The sequence below is a fragment of the Odontomachus brunneus genome, unplaced genomic scaffold (genome assembly GCF_010583005.1).
Source record: "Odontomachus brunneus isolate Ranch 3 - 2012 unplaced genomic scaffold, Obru_v1 Obru_scaffold_094, whole genome shotgun sequence".
Classification (NCBI taxonomy): domain Eukaryota; kingdom Metazoa; phylum Arthropoda; class Insecta; order Hymenoptera; family Formicidae; genus Odontomachus; species Odontomachus brunneus.
The window spans coordinates 1,174,182-1,198,298 of NW_022639544.1; the positions used below are offsets into that span (position 1 = coordinate 1,174,182).

Here is a 24,117-nt window from a genome sequence, read left to right on the forward strand (position 1 = left end):
ATTTCCTAAAATACAAGGTATATGAAAAAATGTTTCTTACAAAAGTTGTATAGTATTTAACACTCTTTGCAACGATATATTTAATTTTTTCAAAAACGTCAAATTTTTTAACCTTCCCAACTCGTTACCTTTGCAAAATTTGTAAGTTTTTGTAAGAACAAAAATTGTAGAGCATTTCATGCCAAATCGATCCATATGTAATATTAGAAGCTAGTCTCGATTAAATTGTTGGAAAACGTCGTGATGATATCATGCTATACGCGTCACGCAAGTAGATGGATATTGTAGCTAGATACGTTACTGTAAGTAGGGGAATATAATAAATTGTAGAAAAATAATACATAGACAGTTGCATATATTTAATGTATAATGTTTACAATTTATAATGTTATTATAATATATTAAAATAATATAATTAATATATTAAGAAAAATCGATTGAGGATTTGCATACACAGAAAATAAATGTATTTTACTTATGACACATATTCGTAACTGCTGATTATATCTGTGATTCCCTCCGTCAGGGAGTGACAGGAATTGTGATCGTTTAGGGTCCGACGTATTAAAAGTTCACAAGCGTGCACAGCAAAAAAAAAGGAAAACTTTATTTCAATGGCCTCTCAAGGCGTTGGCTGACAGCCGGTACAGAGAGAAAAAAAACAACACTAACTAAAACAGCAAAGGGCGCGAGAGAGGTGCGCGTCGCTACCAATCTACAAAACAAAAAACTGCGTTCTCCTCATGCATGCGTGAAGCGCGATAAGCTCCATCTTTCTTCACCCCGCTCGATTTGAATCGAAGCACGGATTAGGTTTAACATTCCCGCTGCTTGAATGCTTCACGCATCCATCTATCAAGTTTAACATTAAACATAAAGCCTTAAAACGATCTCTGGATAGAGCTTTGGTATAAATATCTGCTCGTTGCAGATGGGTCGGTATGTAACATATTTTCAACTCACGCTCCTCCACTTTTTCGCGCAAGAAGTAATATCGGATATCTATATGCTTCGTTCTTTTATGATAAACTGGATTTTTGACTAACTGAATCGCTGACTGGTTGTCTACGTAGAGAACAGTAGCTTCTTTGCATTTACATCCGATATTATTCATAAGCTTACGGAGCCACACAGCCTCCTTTGCCGCCGTTGCGGCCGTCACATATTCGGCCTCGGTTGTGCTTAAAGTTACCGATTTTTGTCTCTGTGATGACCACGTAACCGGACCGCTCGCAAGCATAAAGACATATCCAGTTGTTGAGCGTCGCGTCTCGACATCGCCCGCAAAATCCGCGTCCGAGTACCCTTCCAGTATGAGCCCGTTCCCGCTGCATTTATACGTGATTCCTATCTCTGCAGTTCCAATCAAATATTTGAAGACACGCTTTATTGCGTTCCAATGACTTTGATTATGTTTATTTAAGAAACGGCCAAACATTAACCGCGAAAGCAATATCGGGTCTCGATACCACGGTTAGAAACATTAAACAGCCCACCGCTTCTCTGTACGGGACGTTCGCGATCTTTAATCCGTCTTCTTCTTCTGTAGGAACAAGTGTCGCGTGCGGGGCTGCGGGTATACATACTGGATTAGCTTCATGCATGCCGAATTTCTCGATGATTCGCGCTACATACGTTCTCTGATGAATCCGCACCGACTTATCGATCCGATCGCGCTCTATTTGTAAACCAACGAACGTGGATGCATCTCCTAGAGTAATTTCGAAAGATTTACTAAGTTCATTTACAACCATGTTAAGAACTTCGCGAGATTCGCACGCAATCAGTCCATCGTCCACGAACAATGCCAGGTACACACGTACTCTTTCTATCCTACCATCGAAAATACATTTATCGGACTCGCATGATACTAGATCAAACTTTCGCAGAAAACTCGTGAATTTAATGTTCCAACACCTCGCGGTCTGTTTGATACCATAAAGAGACTTGTTCAAACGACACATTAGTGTACTTGAATCTCCGTCAGCTTCCAGCCCGTCTGGCATTTTCAGATAAAGCTTCTCTTCTACCTCTCCATACAAAAACGCTGTCTTTACATCAAATTGAATCAATTCGAGGTCAAGTTGCGCCGTCATAGCCAGGAACACTCGTAAGGAGTCGAAACGTATCACTGGAGCAAAAGTCTCGGTATAGTCGAGCTCTTCTCTTTGTTGGAACCCACGCGCCACCAATCGTGCTTTGAATCTTCTCATTTGTCCAGATTCATCCTTAAATATTTTAAACACCCATTTCGTGTCCAAGAGCTTCTTACTTCGGTCCATCGAGACAATTGACCATGTCTCATTTCGGCTATGCGCTTCCAATTCCTCGCGGATTGCACGTATTCATTGCTCAGAATTTGATCCATTTATTGCCTCTGTGAAGGTCATCGGAGTGTACTCGGTTAAATTTATTTCGTACCTTTTCGGCGGTTTGATGCTTGCACGATTTCTCAACGTGCTTCGTCTATTCATTTCTTGTCTCGAGGCCACCGGTCGTTCTTCTTCTTCATCATCATCACCCGTTGAGTCATGTTCGTCCTCTTGTTCCGGATTCATTCCGCCGCCACAATTTTCCTCTTCCATTCTTTCAACTTTTGGCAAACTCACTAGCTTATCTTCATCGTTGTTTATCGACGGAATGTCTTCGCTGGTCTGTTCATGGAAAGTGACGTGGCTGGACACGGTTACTGACCGTTTATTGGGATCAAACAATTTATAATTGGTCGAATCGTTCTCATAACCGACCAACACTAATCGCTTCGCTCTTGCGTCGAGTTTCTTTCGCATTTCTTGTGGGATATGTGCATATGCGATGGACCCGAATACTCTAATATGCGATAGGTCGGGTTTCCTGCCGTGCCAGATCTCAAATGGTGTCTGCCTAGGATTTTTACTTGGAGAAGTACGATTCAGAATGTAGACTGCCGTGTTGACGGCCTCAGCCCACAGCGCCTTCGGTAAGTCCTTCTGCATGATCATCGTTCTTGCACTTTCCATAATTGTCCGATTCTCGCGCTCCGCCTTTCCGTTCTGCTCTGGAATGTACGGAGCCGAGTTCTCCATTCGAATCCCGCGCGACCTGAGGTATTGTCGCATATCTTTATTGCAATATTCAAGGCCGTTGTCAGTGTGAATAACTTGCAGTTTACGTCCGAATTTGTTTTCCACCATCCGATCAAATATTTTGAATTTTTCATAAACTTCGCTTTTGTGCCGCATGAAGAACACGTGTCTATAACTTGATGCCTCATCCACGAACGTTACAAAAAATTTTGCGCCACCTATTGATGGTATTGGCATCGGTCCGCATACATCGGAATGCACAAATTCGCCTGGGCGGTACCTCGTTCTATCACTCGCGTTTTTGAATGGCCGCTTATGCGACTTTCCGATCTGACAGGCGTCGCAGAAAAAATCTTTCGCGTTTGCAAGTTTTATTCCATCAACTGTATTATGTTCCACCATCTCACGCAGCACCTTTTGATTCAAGTGACCGAGTCGCTCGTGCCACGTCTTAAGGCTCGTCAAACTGTTTGCTTCCGGAGCCGCGCGCGTACCGCTCACACGGAAGAACATTCGGTAAACGTCATTGTCTTGTTTCACTCCATTCGCGTAGATTAGACCATCCTTTACAAATGCTACACGATTGTCCTTGAACGACACCTCGTAACCGCCACTTGTAACAACGCCGACCGAGATAAGATTCTTTTTTAAACTGGGCACGAAAAACACGTTTCGAATTGTCGCTCTTTCCCATTTTCCGTTCACCAGTCTCTCGATGTGTACATTACCGAATCCGCGCACGTCACACTCTGCGTCATCACCTAGTTTCACTTTCTCTCCGCTTATCGGCCGATAATCAGAGAGCCACTCTCTGTGGAAAGTGACATGGCGAGACGATCCACTGTCGGTCAGCCAAACATCACTTTCACCAACTTGCTGTAGCTGCCGCGCTTCCTCTTCAGATGGCATTGAATTCGTGTTACTCGTCAGCACGAAAGCACAATTTCCGGATGATCCATGCGAGGAAGTTTGCGATTCCTTACCTTCATTATCGCGCTTTTTCTTTCTACATTCTCAAGCGTAATGTCCCTTTTTACCACAATAATAGCAATCACCGTTTTTCTTTTCCTTCCTTTTGTTTTGGCTCGCTGAGGGACCTTCCTTTTGTTTTTCAGAGTTTTTCTTCTTGTTCACACTAATCGTGGCAAGAGCGCTCGCCACATCGTCCTCTTCAGAATGTTGACTCTCTTCTTTGATGAGCCTTTCTAACAAATTGTCGAGTGTCTGCTTTTCTCCATCTACGCTGTCCCACGCTGTCCTAAATGCGCCGTACTTGTGCGGGAGGCTACCCAGAATCTTCGCCATTATCGACACATCATCAATGTTTTGGCCAATGTCCTTTAGCTATTGCGCAAGATTTTGTACCTTTGTAAAATGCTCGACAACGGAATCCCCGGAAGCCATACGATACTCGTGATACCTTTGATTCAACACGAGTTTATTTGATGCCGATCTTTGTTCGTGTATTTTCGAAAGTTTCAGCCACATCTCGTTCGCCGTTTCGCATGTAATGAGCGACCTGAGCTGCTTTGCCTCCATTGACGAAGAAATTATGAACATTGCTTTCGCGTTCTCGCGTTCCCAGGTGTTCAATGCCGTCTGATCCGTGTTTGACGGTCTTGTTTGCGTACCATCGACCATCTTTAACAGGCCGTTCGCGATGAATTACTTCGTGACTTGGAATTTCCAGGTTGTGAAATCATTTCCGTCAAATTTCGGTATGTGCCGAGTTGTTATTTCATCCGACATTTTGTCCGCTTACGTTTTGAACCGACTTTGTTATTTTCGAAGACCGCACGATCGAGTGTCTAGACTGCTGCGTATCGGCCGACCACGTTTCCGCGTACCGAATCCTCGAACCACACGCACTGCTTCTAAAGACTACACAACGTTTCTGGGCCCATAACCTGTTGATTATGTCTGTGATTCCCTCCGTCAGGGAGTGACAGGAATTGTGATCGTTTAGGGTCCGACGTATTAAAAGTTCACAAGCGTGCACAGCAAAGAAAAGGAAAACTTTATTTCAATGGCCTCTCAAGGCGTTGGCTGACAGCCGGTATAGAGAGAAAAAAAAACAACACTAACTAAAACAGCAAAGGGCGCGAGAGAGGTGCGCGTCGCTACCAACCTACAAAACAGAAAACTGCGTTCTCCTCATGCATGCGTGAAGCGCGATAAGCTCCATCTTTCTTCACCCCGCTCGATTTGAATCGAAGCACGCATTAGGTTTAACAGTAACAAAGGTGGTGCTCATAGAAAAAATTTGTGATGCAAAATAATCGTTTGCACCAAGAACAAGTAATTGTAGCAGTAATTGTAGTTTTGCCACAAACATCGTGTTGTACTTTAGGATTTTTTTTAAACAAAAATCAACCAGTGTCTCGAACTCTGGCGATCTAGTCTGTAAATATCCACTTTTAAACTATGCAAATTTAAATAAATTTTGAAACCTGGGTGACGAGAATTGATGATGTGTTAATGACTGCAATTTCAAGATATTGTTCCTATTATGAAAATCAATTGCAAGATCGAGTAGCATAACATTATCAGAGAAATATTTCATAAAATTTTTCCACAAGCGGAAGCCATATACATCTAGTGATTGTATTTTTCCCGTTGTACCAGCCGGAATTGTTAGAATCTGGTTTACTTTCGGCAATTATGTTGGGACAATGTCCACTTCAAAAATCTAATAATAATACTGATTGTGGCCCGACGTTCGGAAAGAAAACTTTTCTCAAAAAAATCAGGTTTTTACATGATTTGATGTTAATTTATCTAATTTTGAAGCCATTACATAAATGTTAGGAGCGTTAAATAATGATTGCTGTACTCGTGGACCAAACGTTTCTGTAGATACATTTAATACAATAAAAAAGGCGACAATAATCTACCATCAGCAGAAATAGCATCGACAACCACTATAAAATATTAAAAATAGATTTTATTCGCTTCGCGCAACAGAATCATGTGATCATCATGCGAAGTTCAATTTAGTCATTTCATCGTATTGCAATCGTGCAATGTAGACTCTATCAGGGTTGGGAACGTTACTTTTTAAAAGTAACGCGTTACCGTTACTTGCGGTAAAAAGTAACTCGTTACTCGTTACTGATTCTAAAAAGTAACGCGTTACCGTTATTTAAAAAGTAACGATAAAAAATCATTACTTTCCGTTACTTTTGTAAAAAAAAAAGTTAAAATCGGCTTATAAAATGGATAGTAAGAGAGGCAGTACATAAATTATACATATATAAAGACAAAATATAAGATATTTAAGCGGAAAGCACACATTTTTGTGTAACGACATAAAACTCATTCTACATTAGTCGCAAATCGCAAGGTCGCAAAGAAATTGACTAATCATAGTCGATTGTTCTTCTGTTGCAATCGAAGAATAATCAATTATGATTGGTCAATTCTCATCTTCAACATAATCAAACAAATCAACTGTTTCTGCATGTGGAATCTCATTTGGATCATAAAGATCTAGTGCTTGCTCCTCTTCTATTTTAAATTCGTTATCAATTTCTTTCAGCATGTATTCAACCTTCTCTTTCATTTCTATTTCCTCTAAAGTTATCGGACTTTGTGGAAGATCTAAAGCAGAGAATGTTGCATACAGTAACAGTATGACATTCCATGCATTAAATAACATCATTCTGGAACAGATTGAAAATAAATATTTGTCTCCACCTGTGATTATATAAAACTGATATAAAATTGTGATTATGTTTATAAAAAATAAAATATACTTTATAATTAATATTATGTCTTCTTATTTTTGACGTTATTTTCTTCTCTTCTATCTCTTGATATCAGATATACAATGCATCTAAAAAAAATTAAAAAATCAAAACGCAATTATAAACGCATTATTTACGTTATATTTGTTGCGATAATAGGGAGACGAATGTATAAAATGTTCACATAAAATGACACTCAAAATTTGAGAATGATTAAGAATCTAAATTAAATATTTAATTTATTTTAATAAAAAAGTAAATTATAAAAATCAAACGTTAAAGCCAAGAAATGTTGTTATTTAACTATATCGTATATATACCATACATTTAAATATCATACATTTTTATATAGAAAATAGAAATATTAACCTATTTATAACTTTTTGTTGAGACTATACAGATAAAGCATCCTTAACAAACATATTATATAGTTACTGTTTCGCTAACAAAAAAAAAAAAGAAACAGTGTACACATCTTCGATTGACATAATTGTATTTCTTTTTTGTCTAAAGTAGCATAAGAATTATTTTTTACGTTTCAATATTGATCCATTAATAAATATATTCTACAATTTAACTATTGCTCTATTATCTCCTTTTTCGTACAATACTAACTGGACAAATTATTATAATTTCAATAATATAAAAGTGAAGATTGGCAAGCGTAAAATAATAATATAAGTTAATAAATATTTATATAATTTCATTAAATTATGATATATAATATACGATTACTGTATAACTACTGTATAACTACTGTATAATGCACAGTTCGTATATAACACACATTTCTTTACAGTACGAACTCATGAAACGAAATGCACGTTTTGAAATGTACATTTACTATATAGTATATACTATATAGTATATAGTATATAGTATACATTTACTATATAGTATATAGTATATAGTATATTAGAGTCCAGGGTTGGGAAGTAACGCATTACTTGTAACGACGTTACTATTTCGTTACTTTTTTTTTGTAACGATTTGGTAACGCCGTTAATTTTTTGTATCAGTAACGAAAAAGTAACGGCGTTACATTTTCTTTAGTAACGAGTAACGAAATTCATCGTTATTTATATCGTTATTTTTTTACTATAGTGACTTTTGTACACAGAACGCGGCAACACTTGCCACGCGATGAAAGTTTGCACACGATAAACAATTAATATGCTTTTCGTAAAGCCCATTCTACAATAAGCAATAAATCTTAAGTCATAACAAAATTGACCAATCATAGTCGACTATTAGAAGAATAATCCACTGTAATTGGTCAATTTTATTGCAACTTAAAACTTATTGTTTATTGTAGAAAGCTTCTAAAGCGTGGTCTACAATGAGAACTTAAGCCTTAAAATTTAAGCTTTAAACTCTAAGCCGTAAGAAACTGATCAGTCACAGTCAATTATTTTTCTTATAATTGACTGTGATTGGTCAATTTCTTACGGCTTAGGACTTAAAGCTTAAATTTTATGTCTTAAGTTCTCATTGTAGACCACGCTTAACCCTTTGCGACATACATTTCTCTATCAAATTAATTTCACAGATAAATGTACCTTTAGGGGTTTTTGGTAATCGCTGATTACGAGTTCGAAGCCAGATTTTCAAAATCTAAAATGGCGGATCCAATATGGCGGACGAATTTTAGAAAATTATAGTATTTGTATGAAACCTAGTATCTAGTGTTTTTTGGTTCGCTGATTATGAATCTGATCTCAGATTGTCGAAATTCAAAATGACGGATCCAAAATGGTGGACAATGTTAAAAAATGGATAAAATATCATGAAAATCATTACTCGACGGTTTTTAGGGTCGTTAATTACGAATCAAATATCAAATTTTCAAAATTCAAAATGTTTGATCCAATACAGAAGACCAAGAAATAAAAGAATGTGTTTTAGGTCTTCAAAATTAGTTGGCGGAGATCTTTTTGCCAGCTGATTACGAATCTAAAATCAAGAGTAAATTTTTTGATCCAATGTAGTGTGCTAAACATGTAAAAAATGAGTCTTTTCAAAAGGTATAAAATATTCTCTCGCTAAAATCTCGTTTTAGCGTTACCCAGAGCTAACGATGCTAATTTTGAAAATTCAGCGACCCAAAACACTAGATACTAGGTTTCATACAAATACTATAATTTTATAAAATTCGCCCGCCATATTGGATCTGCCATTTTAAATTTTGAAAATCTGATTCCGGATTCATAATTAGCGACCCAAGAAACCCTTAAATCCCAAGTTTCATAGAAATCTGATAATTTTTTAAAAATTCGTCCGTCATATTGAATCCGCCATTTTGAATTTTGAAATTCTGACTCCAGATTCGTAATCAGCGATCCCAAAAACCCCTTAGATCTTATTTTCAGCTTATTAATTATTGTTGGTTAGTCACAATTACATTTATTGTATAAAAAAGCAATATTTTTGTAGTCTGTTTATTTATAAAATACATTTCCTCAACAATAAGAATGTTTTCAAAATTTTTTAATGACAACTGATGTTCTACATAACTGATAATGTGCTTTTTACTGTACAGATGTGTGAAAACTATATAAAAAATATAAAAAACTAAGGGAAAAAAATGTCCAGTATACGGTACACTATGGTTGCGTTTCGTTTCACGCATTATGCACGCATTTCCTACAATATACGTAACATGAACTGTAGATAAACGCGCACATATGCGTGAAACGGAACGCAGCCTATGCCGGAAAGGGTTAAAGGACGCCGCACACGAATTGATATAACAGTAACGTACCGTAAGAATTGACCAATCACTTTGAGTATCGTCGAACCGTAAGGTTGCCATTTTTGTGAATACTCGATTGTAATTGGTCCATTTTTACGGTACGTTTTACGTTACTGTTATGTCAATTCGTGTGCGGCGCCCCTTAACCCTTAGGAACTGACCTCAGATTGTCGAAATTCAAAATGGCTCGCAATCGCAAGATCGCAAGGAAATTATCTTCCAGAAGAAGTTTGTACTTCTTAAAGCAGCAATATCAAACGATTACAAAAGGCAAGCTGTGGAATACTAGAGAAGCGGTAAAACAAGACCAAGATCATTGGAACCGGTTAAAAACAATTATAAACAAGTAACATCGCTACGACAATTACGATTATGGGAGAAGTATATCAATGCAGGTGATACCAGAAGAGAAAAATTGCAAAAAATTTCTACATTAAATAATTTCAATGAAGCGCTCTAAAGAGGAATGATAATTCATGATATTAATATCGGTCGATGGGCTTCTCGAGCACAACATAAATGTGCCAGGATTCATAGCGTCACATATGTGGATACACAGGTTCAAAAAACAACATAATATAGTATCTCGTAAAATAACGAAATTTGTCACGAAAAAATCTTTGTTATCAAAATCAAATTTGGAAGAGAAGTGCGAAATATTTACAAGAAATGTAAAATATTTTCTTAATCAATATGGAGTAGAAAATATTTATAATTCGGATCAGAGTGGATTCCAGTTAGAACTTCACGCTGGTCGTACTTTACCAAATAAAGGTGCAAAAACAATAGAATCTGCAGTACAGTCTGTATCAGCAACCACGCACAGTTACACAATACAGCCGACTATTTCTACTCATGGTAGATTATTGTATGGTAGATTATTGCCTCTTTTGATTGTATTAAAAGAATCCACAGAAATGTTTGGTCCACGAGTGCAGTAATCATTATTTAACGTTCCTAACATTTACGTAATGGCTTCAAAGTCAGGAAAATTAACATTAAATCATAAAAACTTGATTTTTTTAAAGAAGTTTTCTTTCCGAACGTCGGGCCACAATCCGTATTACTATTAGATTTTTGGAGTGGACATTGTTCCAACATAATTGCTGAAAGTAGACCAGATTCTGCAACAGATATATATTTTCTAACAATTCCAGCTGATACAACGAGAAAAATACAACCACTAAATGTATATGGCTTTCGCTTGTGGAAAAATTTTATGAAATATTTCTCTGATAATGTTATGCTACTCGATCTTGCAATTGATCTTCATAATAGGAACAATATCTTGAAATTGCAGTCAACACATCATCAATTCTCGTCACCTAGGTTTCAAAATTTATTTAAATTTGCATGGTTTAAAAGTAGATATTTACAGACTAGACCGCCAGAGTTCGAGACACCGGTTGATTTTTGTTTCAAAAAAGATCCTAAAGTACAATGCGATGTTTGTGGCAAAACTGCTATAATTACTTGTTCTTGGTACAAACGATCACTTTGCATCACACATTTTTTCCATGAGCACCACCTTTGTTACGAATATGTGTCATAATTAAAACACATTTATTTTCTGTGTATGCAAATCCTCAATCGATTTTTCTTAATATATTAATTATATGATTTTAATATATTATAATAACATTATAAATTGTAAACATTATACATTAAATATATCCAACTGTCTATGTATTATTTTTCTACAATTTATTACATTCCCCTACTTACAGTAACGTATCTAGCTACAATATCCATCTACTTGCGTGACGCGTATAGCACGATATCATCACGACGTTTTCCAACAATTTAATCGAGACTAGCTTCTAATATTATATATGGATCGATTTGGCATGAAATGCTCTACAATTTTTGTTCTTACAAAAACTTACAAATTTTGCAAAGATAACGAGTTGGGAGGATTAAAATATTTGACGTTTTTGAAAAAATTAAATATACCGTTGCAAAGAGTATTAAATGCTGTATAACTTTTATACGAAACATTTTTTCATATACCTTATATTTTAGGAAATATTCAATAAAAATGAAAAAGTCCTTTTTTCAAGGGGCTGTTTCAACCCCTAAACTTAACATTCAGCCGATAAAAAAATACGTGTCGAACACTTTTTTATTCTCTACAACATATCCAAAGCGGATCAAAATCGGTGAGGACAGTTCTGTTAGTTCCCTTGTTAGTATTTATTTTCACGTTAGAAAAGAAACAATTTTCTAACAAAAATGTATATCTTATAAAAAATGTATTGCGCATCAAATAAATGAAAACTTCACCTAGATCTTTCAGAGCCTAAAAGAATACAAACAAAACTAATATTAATAATATTAATAATCCTTCAAGGTATAGGTAATGAAACCGTATAATATATGTTAAACATCAGAGTCATGAGACTTATTAATTCTTCTACCACTGGCAGTTGGCAGAAACCAACGCTTAATTTTGGCTTCAACGTTAATGAGAAAACTGTCAGGAAATATTAACTTAACTGCACTTACACTACACTATGCACTACAAAACATCGAAGATTTCTCTTAAGATAATAACAGAATGGATTAAATAATCTTATCAAAATGTAGTCATTTTGATATCAAGATGACATGGATTAAACTTTTCCCACATACTACAATTATCATCTAAATATATATTTCATCTAAACATATATTTCTAATCATATATCATCTAAACATATATTTCTACTTTATTCTATCTAAACATACATTTCTATCTTATTCAATCTATCTGGTGTCAATTTTTCATCAAAATAAATTACTTTTCTGACGCAATGACAACTAACGATGGTTTTGATGTCATATTGACATAATTTTGTAGCTGCTTTCACTGGATAGACACAAAGAACTAAAATCTCTCTCTCTCTCTCTCTCTTTCTCTTAGTTGCATTTAAGAACATTACCCAGGTGCCTTCCCAGGCAGCAAGCTGGCATTATCTTGACGTCAATATGTCGTCATTATTGGTCAGTAACGTTATTTGTACTTTAAGGACGTGTATTTAAAATGACCTTATGATTACGTTTAATTTACCATATCATTGACGAATTTTTTTTCGAATAAAAAGATAAGTTTGCTATTCTTGTAGATATATTTTCATATAATAAGAACGTTGCAACGTTGCATATTGCAGTGCAATGTTGCAGAGACATTGCAGTGACATTAATTTGAAATATTACTTTAGCAATGTTTAAAAAATATCACGAATAAAATATAATATTTTTTTTACTTACTAGTTATTTTTGTTACCAAATGAGCAAATAATATTTTAAAAAACATTTAAAAGACATTTTTAAAACGTTAAAAATAATGAAATAAGTTCTCTTTTTTCATTAAAATAACGTTTTTTAAGATTTGAAAGAATGTTTTGTATTTTTAATATTTAATATAAAACATTTACTTTAACATTTAAAAAACGCTTTTCTAACATTTCTTTTCTTAAAATTTTCTTTAACATTTAGCATTTAAAAAATATTTCCTAAATGTTAAAACAAACGTTTATTAAATATTAAAAATAAAAACATTTTTCCAAATGTTAAAAAACGTCTTTAATAAAAAAAGAGAACTTACCCCATTATTTTTAACGTTTTAAAAATGTTTCTTCAAATGTTTTTTAAATTGTAATGTTTAGTAATGTCAACACCTAGGTAAACATATTTTACATAAATATTTTATGCATGTATCTCTAACTTCTTTTTTATTATATGAAATATTAGAATTATAAATAATTTATTTTTGTGCTTGTACTAAATAATATTATAATTAAATTATAATTAGTGCTTTGGCTTCATATGTGGATAATAAAATACACTTACAAAGGACATGAGAGAACTGTCCCTCACCAATTTTGATGCGCTTTGGATATGTTGTAGAGCATCAAAAAGTAAGAGATCCATATTTTTTTTATATCGGCTTATCTCGAGATTTAGGGATTAAAACAGCCCATTGAAAAAATTTACTTTTTAATTTTTATGAAATAATCTATGCAACGGCGTATTTCATTTTTTTCAAATATCAAATTCTTTACTGTCTTCTCTCTCCACTCGTTATTTTCGCAAAATTTTTAAGTTTTTGTAAGGACAAAAATTGTAGACCATTTAATATCAAATCCATCCATATATAATAGTAAAAGTTGGTCTCACTTTAATCGTTGGAAAACGACGTGATAATATCGTGCTTTAGACGCCACACTGTCCAAGTAGATGGATATTGTAGATATATTGCTATAGGTAGAGTAATATAATGAATTGTAGAAAAATAACACATAGACAATTGCATATATTTAATATAATATAAATATATACGAACGTATGCATACTTATCCATAATGAGATATAATAATATGTAATTACACAGAATGTGCGATTTGCGAATTTGTTATTTTGTATAATTATGTATACTAATGTATAAGTATGCAGAAGTATATATAATTATATGTAAATATGTAGAATCATGCATATGTACATATAATCAAAGCATAGGGCGATGTAGACACGAACAGTGTTGCCGCACGACAGCGGTCATCTTCGGAAGTAAACCATTTTTCTTTACACGGAGTTTGGTCTACCGATTCACGTGCGCTCATTAGTTTACAGAGAATAATTCATTCCTCGTCAACTATTGCGAATTTTGCAAAATGTTACATGACTTTTCTATTCAATTTAATTCGTTCTATCTTCACTCGAGCGGCTGTATGAAATATAACAGTACTTGTATAAGTCAGCAAGATATCGTATGATATATTAGAATCATTATTAACTCTCTTAGTGTCAGTGATCCAGTAGCTACCAAGACTAGGACTAGGACTACCAAGCGGAACAGGTGAGGTAGTTTAAGTTCGAAACTACGGAGGGATATATAAAATAATTTTTTTTCTCCATGCGTATTGAGAAACTCTCAATAAGTCCTTCTTTAAGTTTTAACATAGAAGAAACGAAAAAAGTTACTATTTATAGCATCAAAAGGCATTTGTAATATCGAAAATTATGCATAATTATGTATAATTTTATCTATTTAGATATAATTATGTATAATTATATATGGACAAATTTCATATATAACTTTGCATAATTTTGTATAAGCATTTTTGCAAAATTATGCATTTTTCATCAGGCAGACAGCACAAACTGCTGAAAGATATCTTAAAGACGTCCAAAAAAGATTCAAAATAAATAAGGACATTTTTTGGACGTCTTTAAGACATCTTTTATTAGATTGTGTTGTCTGGGTTGATAGAATGAATGTGGAACTGTTTTTATTTTTTGAAGCAACTGTAGCACTATGAAAGCAAAGGTGCTAAGATAACTTTATTATAGAACGTGTAAATGTTTATCAAATGGTGTAGACAAAACAGTTTGCTTTATCGATACCGCTTTATGGACACTGCTTAATTGGTTCTTGATGCGGATCCAAGTCGCAAACATGACTTCATCAATGCGTCTATGATCAATATATTGACCATAGACTGATGTGGTCCGCTATTGTAATGTAGAAAAAATCTGGAAAAAGATATAATATAATAAAAAGAAACGTATGCTTTTATTCGTCCGGATATATTTATACAATTTACAATATACATTTACAAGATACAATAGATTCCATTAAGGGGACTGGAGGGTCAGGTTGCCTGAAAATCGTGCTTGTTTTTTGACAATCTTTTATGACAAACTGAATGAATATGCGAAAGTATTATTTTGATGTGTATTTATACAACATATAAAGAGAAGAAAAATATAATTTTGATGATTAAATACTCAATAAAAGTGTATGATACATGAAGTTAAAATATATTTCGTTTTTCTTTTTAAGGTCGTCATTTTGCAGTAATATCTTAATTTTTGGTGGTTTAATTAAGTTCAATTTCCGTAAGCTTATCGTTATCGTGTCAACCACTATAATAAAAATTGAGTAAAAGTTAACAAAATTTCAAATATCTTAATGGAATATTATTAAATTTTCAATTCTTTTATAGTAGAAAAATTAATATTTCAAAATTAAATATTTTCACGAGTTTGTCAGTAGTTTACACGATAACGACAAGCTTACGGAACTTTTCTATCTAAAAGTCAACTTAATTAAACCACCGAGAGTCAAGATATTACTGCAAAATGTCGACTTTGAAAAGAAAAACGAAATATATTTTAACTGCATGTACCATGCAATTTATATTGAGTCCACTTATATTGAGTATTTAATCATCAAAATTTATATGTTATATAAATACACGTCAAAATAACACTCGCATATTTATGCAGTTTGTCAAACATTGTGAAAGAACAAACACGATTTTCAGGAGGGCGGAAGGGAGAGAGAGAGGGAGAGGCAGAGGGAGGGAGAGGAGGAGAGGGAGAGATGGAGAGAGAGAGGGGGAGAGAGAGAGCTAATATTAATATATTAGTAACATATTATTAAATAAAAAATAAATAATTAAAGAAATACAATAGTATTGCAAAAAAAATTATAATAACTTACACAAAAAGCACTTGGCGTGCCTTTTTTTATAGGCAAACGATTCTCTTATTTAAATAATTATCAAAATATTATATTGATAATCGATATAATATTAAAAAAAGCATACCAAGTGCTTTTTGTGTAAGTTATTATAATTTTTTTGAACGTTATTGTAAGTTATTATAATTTTTTAAAACATTATTCTAAATTATTATAATTTTTTTCAATATTATTGTATTTCTCTAATTATTTTATTTTTTATTTAATAATATGTTACTAATATATTAATAATATATTTAATTTATAAATATATTATATATAACTAAAACCACATATGTTTATAAAACTAAAAACTGAAATGATTAATCATTCGTCATCATTACTTGGCGTAAACTTCTTGATGTCATTACTTTTGTAGAGAGTATAAAATTACCTTGTATTTTTCAATAGAATATTTGCGAAAATACAAGTGATCTGAATAAAGTTGTTTTAATAATATTTTTTTAAATATCATTTAACTGAGATTTTGTTGTAATTTATTTATAACGATATTTTTTTGTAAAGACTAATAGTGCTAACACGCGTACACTTGGCTTCTTTTTTATATTATTAAAAAAAAAAATAATTTTGTTTTTATATCACATCTTTTTTTACAAAATAATATTAATCAGTAAAAACGAGTTTTTTTTGTTAATAACTTTATATGTTGAACTTGGACATTGTAAATATTTAGATGTACATAAAAGGCAGGTTCTTTAAATTTTATTTCAGAATAATTCATTTTTATAAAAAATATGTATCTGTCTGTCTCTCTCTCTTTCTCTTTCTCTGTCTCTTATTATTTATTATTTATTTATCTATTATTATATTATTTATATTCCAACGTCTATATAGCTTATTTAATTTAATAAATTACGAGTCGGTAAATCGGTAATCTTAATATATGTACGAAAATCTTTGGAGCATATGTTGCATAAGTAGCATTAAAAGAATGGGCACGCCAAGTGTTTTATGTGTGCGTGTGAAACTTTACTCTGGCACGCTAAATGTTTTTTGTGTGCGTGTGAAATTTTATTTAACTTTTTCCAAAATTTTTACTTTTGTATGTTTACTAAATAAGCTTTTGAAAATTAGTTTTTTCCAAAATTTGTGTAATTATCAGAAAATAAAGTCAATAGAATCCTAATATAGTGTTCATATATATATAAAGTAGTTATAACAATATTTATTGTGTATGAAATTAATTTTACTTGGCGTAAACTGATTGATATCATATCTTTTTGTAAGAATTTTACTAATAACTTTTTTAATAATGTTTTTTGTAAGCGAAGCAAAGTGCGTGCATTTGGCTTCTTTTTTTACCTTTTTTTAAAAAGATAATTTTTATATATTATCTAACGTTTGCAAGATAGTCAAAAGTTTTGAAACCTGTTGCTTTTCTTTGTTCTATTTTTGATGAAGACTAGATTGCATCGACAATCAATGCAGACAGTGACGATGATTAAGCTTCGTCTCTTTTTTCATCGTGATTCTCAACTGTGATTTTATTTAAATCAGTTAGATGATTATTTTATTTTGTTTCTTTCTTTCAACTCTTGATTTGTACAATTTTTTTTTTTAAATCGCTTGTTTTTAATAACTTAGGATTCGAAAAAAAGAAATTTTTGTTGCATTTGTTAATTGCACACTGATTACAAAGATCTATTAATATAAATGCAATAAAACCAATCTTAATTGGATGTAGAAAGGACCAAAATATCTATCTATTAATAAGTGGTGTCTACCAAAGATCGGGTTTCGGACATTTATTCTTATAAAAGAACGTGGACAAGATATCTGAGAATATGAAGAGTATACGTTAAGAGCAGTTTTACGATACTTTAAAAATTTAAGTTTTCGAAATTGATATTCGTTTCCTTAAAAAAAAAAAAAGATTATTTAGATTTTTTGTATTTATAATCATATTGTACCGTCACGAACATCTCCGTTAAAATAAATATTATATATAAGTATGTAGTAATGTTGCATATAAAATATGATGGTGGTGATTCTACAGAATGTTGAAAAAATCGCGTTTCGAAAATTGAAATGTTTTTTTGGACACCCTATAAGTGCCCAAAATCAAACCATATTTGTCTGAATCTCCAAAAGATATTTTACTTTCCGTATTTTTTTTCCAAGCCATGGCTCCTCTCGTTTCGAAGGAAAAAATTTTTCTTTATTTTTGAGTTTGACGACATAACTCTAGAACCACGGTTCCAGAAGTTGACATGATGGGTAATTTAATGTTATCATAATGTAACTTATGTGTGTAAATGAGTGTAATTGAGTGTGTAAATGATGAGTGAGATATCGTTGGGGTCGTCTTACCATAACGAAAACCGGCCACGGCCTTTCATGAAATTCTCGCAGGACGTAACATATATTTTATTGAATTATCACATAAATTTATCGTCAGCTTAAAGAGAGATGTCTACTGACATCGAGCCTAGTGATTTCGCCTCCTAACCCATCCCGTCTCCGACTTTAAATTAACACGAGCTACCGGTCCCGACGGTTCCGGGACGCGCATCTTTTGTGACAATTATTTATTCTCGCGTTTATCGAGGTGGTGCGGCCTTTCCGTACCTGGCGCCCAACTCTCGCGAAAATCTTTGTGGCGTGTCCGGGAGCCGACGGCAATTTGCCGACGCGGCGAACAGGCGACTGTTTGCCGTCGCTCGCGAGAAGTTCCGTTCGCAAGTACCGTCGCATCACAAAGTCGATAATATATGAATGGAAACATGGCAGCATTATATATATTATAAGTTATTTCGAAAATTATGTATGCATTCCTAAAATATAAATTAAAAGAAATTGATCACTTGTTAAATATAAGTAAATAAATAAATAAATAAATAAATAAGTAAATAAATTTAATTTTTATATTTCTTTTTTACAATTGTAATATTGACATCAAATAAATGTCTTATACTTTTTATTTAGTATATTTTGTATTAAATATTTGATAACATTTAATACAAAAAAAATATTGGATATTATAATATTTATGAGTTATGGGGTTTCATAATTTTTATTTTACTTTTGCTGCAGAATTAGTTTTTGTCATTTTAAACAATTTTATTATAAAGTGCTGTGTGACTAGAACCTCCTTCAGTTATATTTTTTAAATTCATTCTGTTTAATAAAAATATGCTTTTGATACATTTTATATAATAAGTAATATATTTTTAACACAGAATATGTTTTAAATTGAAATATTTTTAGGGAAAAATATATGTGGATTCAACTACGACTCTAGGAAATAAGTCCGAGTACGATTATCCATCATCTGGTAAAAATTATGGACAAAGTTTCTTATGTATCTCCGTGGACTTTGATCAGTTTGATCTGATTGGTAGACAGCTAATGTACAATCAAATAACAGTGTTCAGAAGAAATGTTCCCGATGAGTACGACAGATTATTTCCAACACTCGCAGATGCAGCTAGAGAGAAGAAGATAAAACATCCACCTTTCTCTAGTAAAATAATGTTAAAATCATCTGGTTACATGCAATTCTGGTCGTTCGCTAAAAGCGATAAATGGCAAAAAGGTAATTTTGACGTTGTTTCTAAAATGATGTGTTTTAATATACAGGATGACCCAATATAATATACAAACTTTCTTTCGCATCTTTTTTGTGGAAATGTAGAACGGATTGAGAAATACGTAGATATGTAGAACGAATAGAAAATACCGTTTACCTATAATGTAATATCCATACCGTTTTGCAATATTTGCAATAAATCTTGAGATATTAATTAACGAAAATTGATGAATGATTCCGCGCGATATGATAAATAAGCTATGTTAGCGCCGCACAGTGTGACAAAAAGCATATTTGGTGGACAAAATTCTGCCTACATCACAAATCTACATCGATTTTGGTGAAACTTTTTTTAAAATACTCGTAAATAGTTCTACTATAATTCTCATTGCCAAAAATTTGAAAAAAAGTAAATATAACTTTTTGAAAAAAGTAAATATAACTCCAGAAAATAACCTCAAACTCCATTGTTACCCCGAATCACCTCAAACTTCTCGAATTACCTCAGAAGAATTATTTCAGACTCCATCACTCCATAACGGGGTTTTGGAGTTTGGGGTTATGGGATATAGGGTTATGGTATTTTTAACTTATGGATAATCAGGTTTATGAGTTATGAGACTATAAGGTTTAGACTGATGGAGTTTCGGACCATAATGTTATGAAGTTTGAGATAATTCGGGGTAATAGGTAATGGAGTTTAGGATTATTTTTTGGGGTTATGTTTACCTTTTCAAATTTTTGACAGTGAGATATAGTAGAAATATTCACGAGTATTTTAAAAAAAGTTTCATCAAAATCGTTGCAGATTTGTGATGTAGGCAGGATTTTGCCCAACAAATGTTTTTGGCTCACTGTGCGCCGTCTGCCATTGTACTTATATTAGTATAATAGGACAAACTGAATAAGAAAGTCCTGTATTATTTTGCAAATGACCACACAGATTCTTAGATATTAATTAAAGGAAACTTGTATTGTATACAACTATGTAACAATTTTCTTTCATTAACAATTAAAATTCTACGTGGCTAATTGCAAAATGATGAAAGGCTTTTTGTTCAATTTGATCTAAGCACACATCGCCATTACAGTTTATCTATCATATTGCGTGTGATAATTCATTAATCACCTTTAATTAATTTTCGATAATATCGGTTATTATCATGAATATCGCAAAACAATATAGGATTTTTATGTTCATCTTAATCCGTTCTACGTTTCTACAAAAATTGCGGAGAAGAATCTAGAACACCTTGTATATTGTGTTTAAATTTTATTTTATGCACTTTAAACAATCTCTTAATAATACCTTTATATGTAGAATGCGACAAGAAACAGTTAATGATATTAATTTTTATATATAAAAATAGTAATAAAAGTTTGTAGTGTTGATTAATAAGTGACATTGAAATGTTTGACATTTTTTAACGCGTAACTTGATCATCCAATATATATTGTGACGTAGCGACTTCGCCAATCACTTATTTACCGCCCAAATTTGGCCGGGGAGGCGAGGAGAGTCGAACTCGCGTTTCCTTCTTTCACGGAAAGGACGGTCAAATAAATTTTTGTCCCGTGCGCCTTTTGCGTACGAGATCTCGCACATAAAGTTTTAAGGAAGTGTGGCAAGTATACGAGGGATGAAGAGTCAGCCACGGCGTGCTTTGGGCACTGGAAACGAGTGAAGGGTGTGGGCGCAGCCGCGAGGGCGAGCGAGGCAGAGGAAGGATTCATCCTGCACCTAAGACAGGCGAGGAGCCCCGTGCTATCGACCGCAGATCGCGATGAAGTTGAGTCCTGGAGGACGAGTTCGCGGAGAACGCCCTAAGTCAAGAAAATATTCAGGAGTCGCCGGCCGTGATCATGAGTCACTAAAGATGCCATCAAACGACCAGTGTCCACCCCGAACATAAAAACTATTTTTTAGAAGCGGGCCCCGGAAGGTGCCAATAGATCCGAGGGCTCCTGACAGCCATTCGGAAGTAGCGGCAATCGGCGGCAAGGATTGGAAACCGTGAAAATACGGTGCTCATGGAAAGCGCGACACTGTGCGATGCGGCGCGATCTCGAGCTATTAGAGAAGCAAGAGCGACCGAAAAATAGCGAGTCAGCGACCCGAAAGGCAGGAAGGACGAGTGAGATCGGCACAGGAGTTGGAGCAGATCTACAGCCACATATATTATATATAAATCTCTAGGTTATTGTGTAATTGAGTTCCGAAATGGCTATCGTTGTTTCTTGACAACTCCTGTAATTAAGGGGGAAAAGCACTACAGAGAGGCACAAAAATCGAATTTTTTTACTTTAATTAATATATAATTGGTACTATGTATGTAGAATATACTCCCAAAGTTTGGTTTTGAAATTTAAAATCTAAATGGTCGTACAGGACCATTTCTCGTACGCAAGTACGAGCACGTGAGGTAAGGTCTGAGCGCATAATGACTCACAACGGCTTTGTTCCGAAAAACCCGTTTGAGAAAACGGAAAAACCATTTTAAGAAAGATCTATTAGAAAAGTGCTTAGGTGGACACACAAAAAATGCGAATAAAAGTTTTAATAGTACGATTTAGCGGTTAGCTCAAAAGCATATACATTCTGGCCTTAAAATCATCGAAATCATCGCCTATATTGCCGCTGGGATATTTAATAAAGATTACTTTACTGTTTTGAAGATAATGGAAATTAAAATGGGCCTCTTTGTAAGTTATATGTTGATAGTAAAGACGCCGAGCGAATAAAGAAACAGGAACGCCGCAACCTAAGTTGCAGTAAAGAGACTCGAATAGCAAGTAAACAACACCAACTTGAGCAAAATGATTTGTTTGAAGAAGCGGAAGGTTTACTGTATGCGGCAGGAATAGCGGATTAGCAGAAAACAGCTGTAAGTTTACAATTTTCTATACCTGAAACTTTAAACGTGTTTTTCTTGAAACGACTTCTTCCAAACTGGTGTGCAAGATGATTTAAAACCTATTTGACCAATTGAGTTGGCCTTTTACATACATTTAGTTTGTTATATTTACTAATTGATAAACTTATGAAATCCATAACATTATTTATTTAAACAATTTTTTCGCATACATAAAATAGATTTTTATTAGTAAAAATCGAACTTTTGATTCAAGGGCTGTTTTTTTGTCTATTACAAATTTTTTTTTCAACTTGTTTAAGTTTATCGACAAATTATGTCTATAAGGAGTAAAAAATTTTTGGATGTAGTTCCGAAAAGTACCTTCAATGTTTTTGAAACTTAGTATTCTTACGTATTTTGACGCGATGATTACGAATATCATAATGAAAATTGACGATTATTTGATTTTCATAGTAAAAACCATGAAAAACCCATAAAAATTATAGTTTTTTATGTTTATCTCAGTAAATACGAAAAATCATAATAATTATGTTTTAGACAAAAGCTTTAGATCTCATAGAGATAAACATTTTAGGTTATATATATTTTCACCGTACGAATAATAGTTTTCGAGGAAATGGAGTATAAAGACAATAACAGCGTTAATATCTATCGTCGTTGCGGTTAAAAAGTGTTTAACTTTTTTTCTGAATAACTTTTTAATAAACAATGATAGCTAATATGACGATAGGTAGGGTTAAGTTAGTTTTTAGGGGGGTGCGGGGGGCGCAGCCCCCCTCTAGTCGTTCGTCGTTTATTTTTCCCGTGTTGCAAATGTTAAAAATGTTAAAAATATTCTTAAAAAAATTGTTAGAGTTCTTTCATAATTGTAAGTCCTCTTTCCTTTATTTCTTTTCACCACGATTCGGGAGAAATATACTGTCTATGCGAAATGACCCGCAGAAGAGATTCGCAGGAATCGAGTAAGTAGGTATTATAGGCCGGTTCTAACTCAGGTCCTCCGAGGGGGGGGTGAGGGGCGGGGGGTACCGCGGCGAGGGGGGTATGACGTCACCGTGGGGGGGGGTATCAGCAGTCGGTAATTGGGGAGGAGAGCATACCGATGTTATCGGCGGTCGGTAATTTTTACCGATATTATATGACATTTGATTACATAATTTTTACCAACATATAATTTTTACCAACATATAATTACACAATACCGATAATACCAACGATCGGTAATTTATTACCGATCTTATATACCAACATTTCATTTTTTACCGATATTATATAACATTTAATTACATAATTTTTACCAACATATAATTTTTACCAACATATAATTACCGATAATACCAACGATCGTTAATTTATTACCGATATTATATACCAACATTTAATTTTTTACCAACATATATATTCTTTACATAATTTTTACTATCATCTTTACATAATATTGATGATCGGTAATTACCGATATAATTTTTTCTATCTGCTTCCGATAGATCATTTTACAGATCTGCGGCGGTTTTCGCGGTGGTTTTGTTCGTGGCGTTTTCCGCGGCGGATTTTGCGGCGGTTTTTTGCGGCGGATTTTGCGGCGGTTTCCGCGACGGGTTTTGCGGCGGTTTTCGCGGCCGG

General features: G+C 33.6%; 1 protein-coding gene across 1 annotated transcript in view; it reads left to right on the plus strand.

Moving 5' to 3' along the window:
* Positions 1-24,117, plus strand: part of LOC116848377 (plancitoxin-1) — a 476,759-nt gene that overhangs the window by 301,215 nt on the left and 151,427 nt on the right. The window contains exon 6 of the mRNA XM_032824380.1: positions 19,297-19,624. Within this exon, the coding sequence (XP_032680271.1) occupies positions 19,297-19,624 (328 nt within the window). The remainder of the gene's footprint in view (positions 1-19,296; positions 19,625-24,117) is intronic.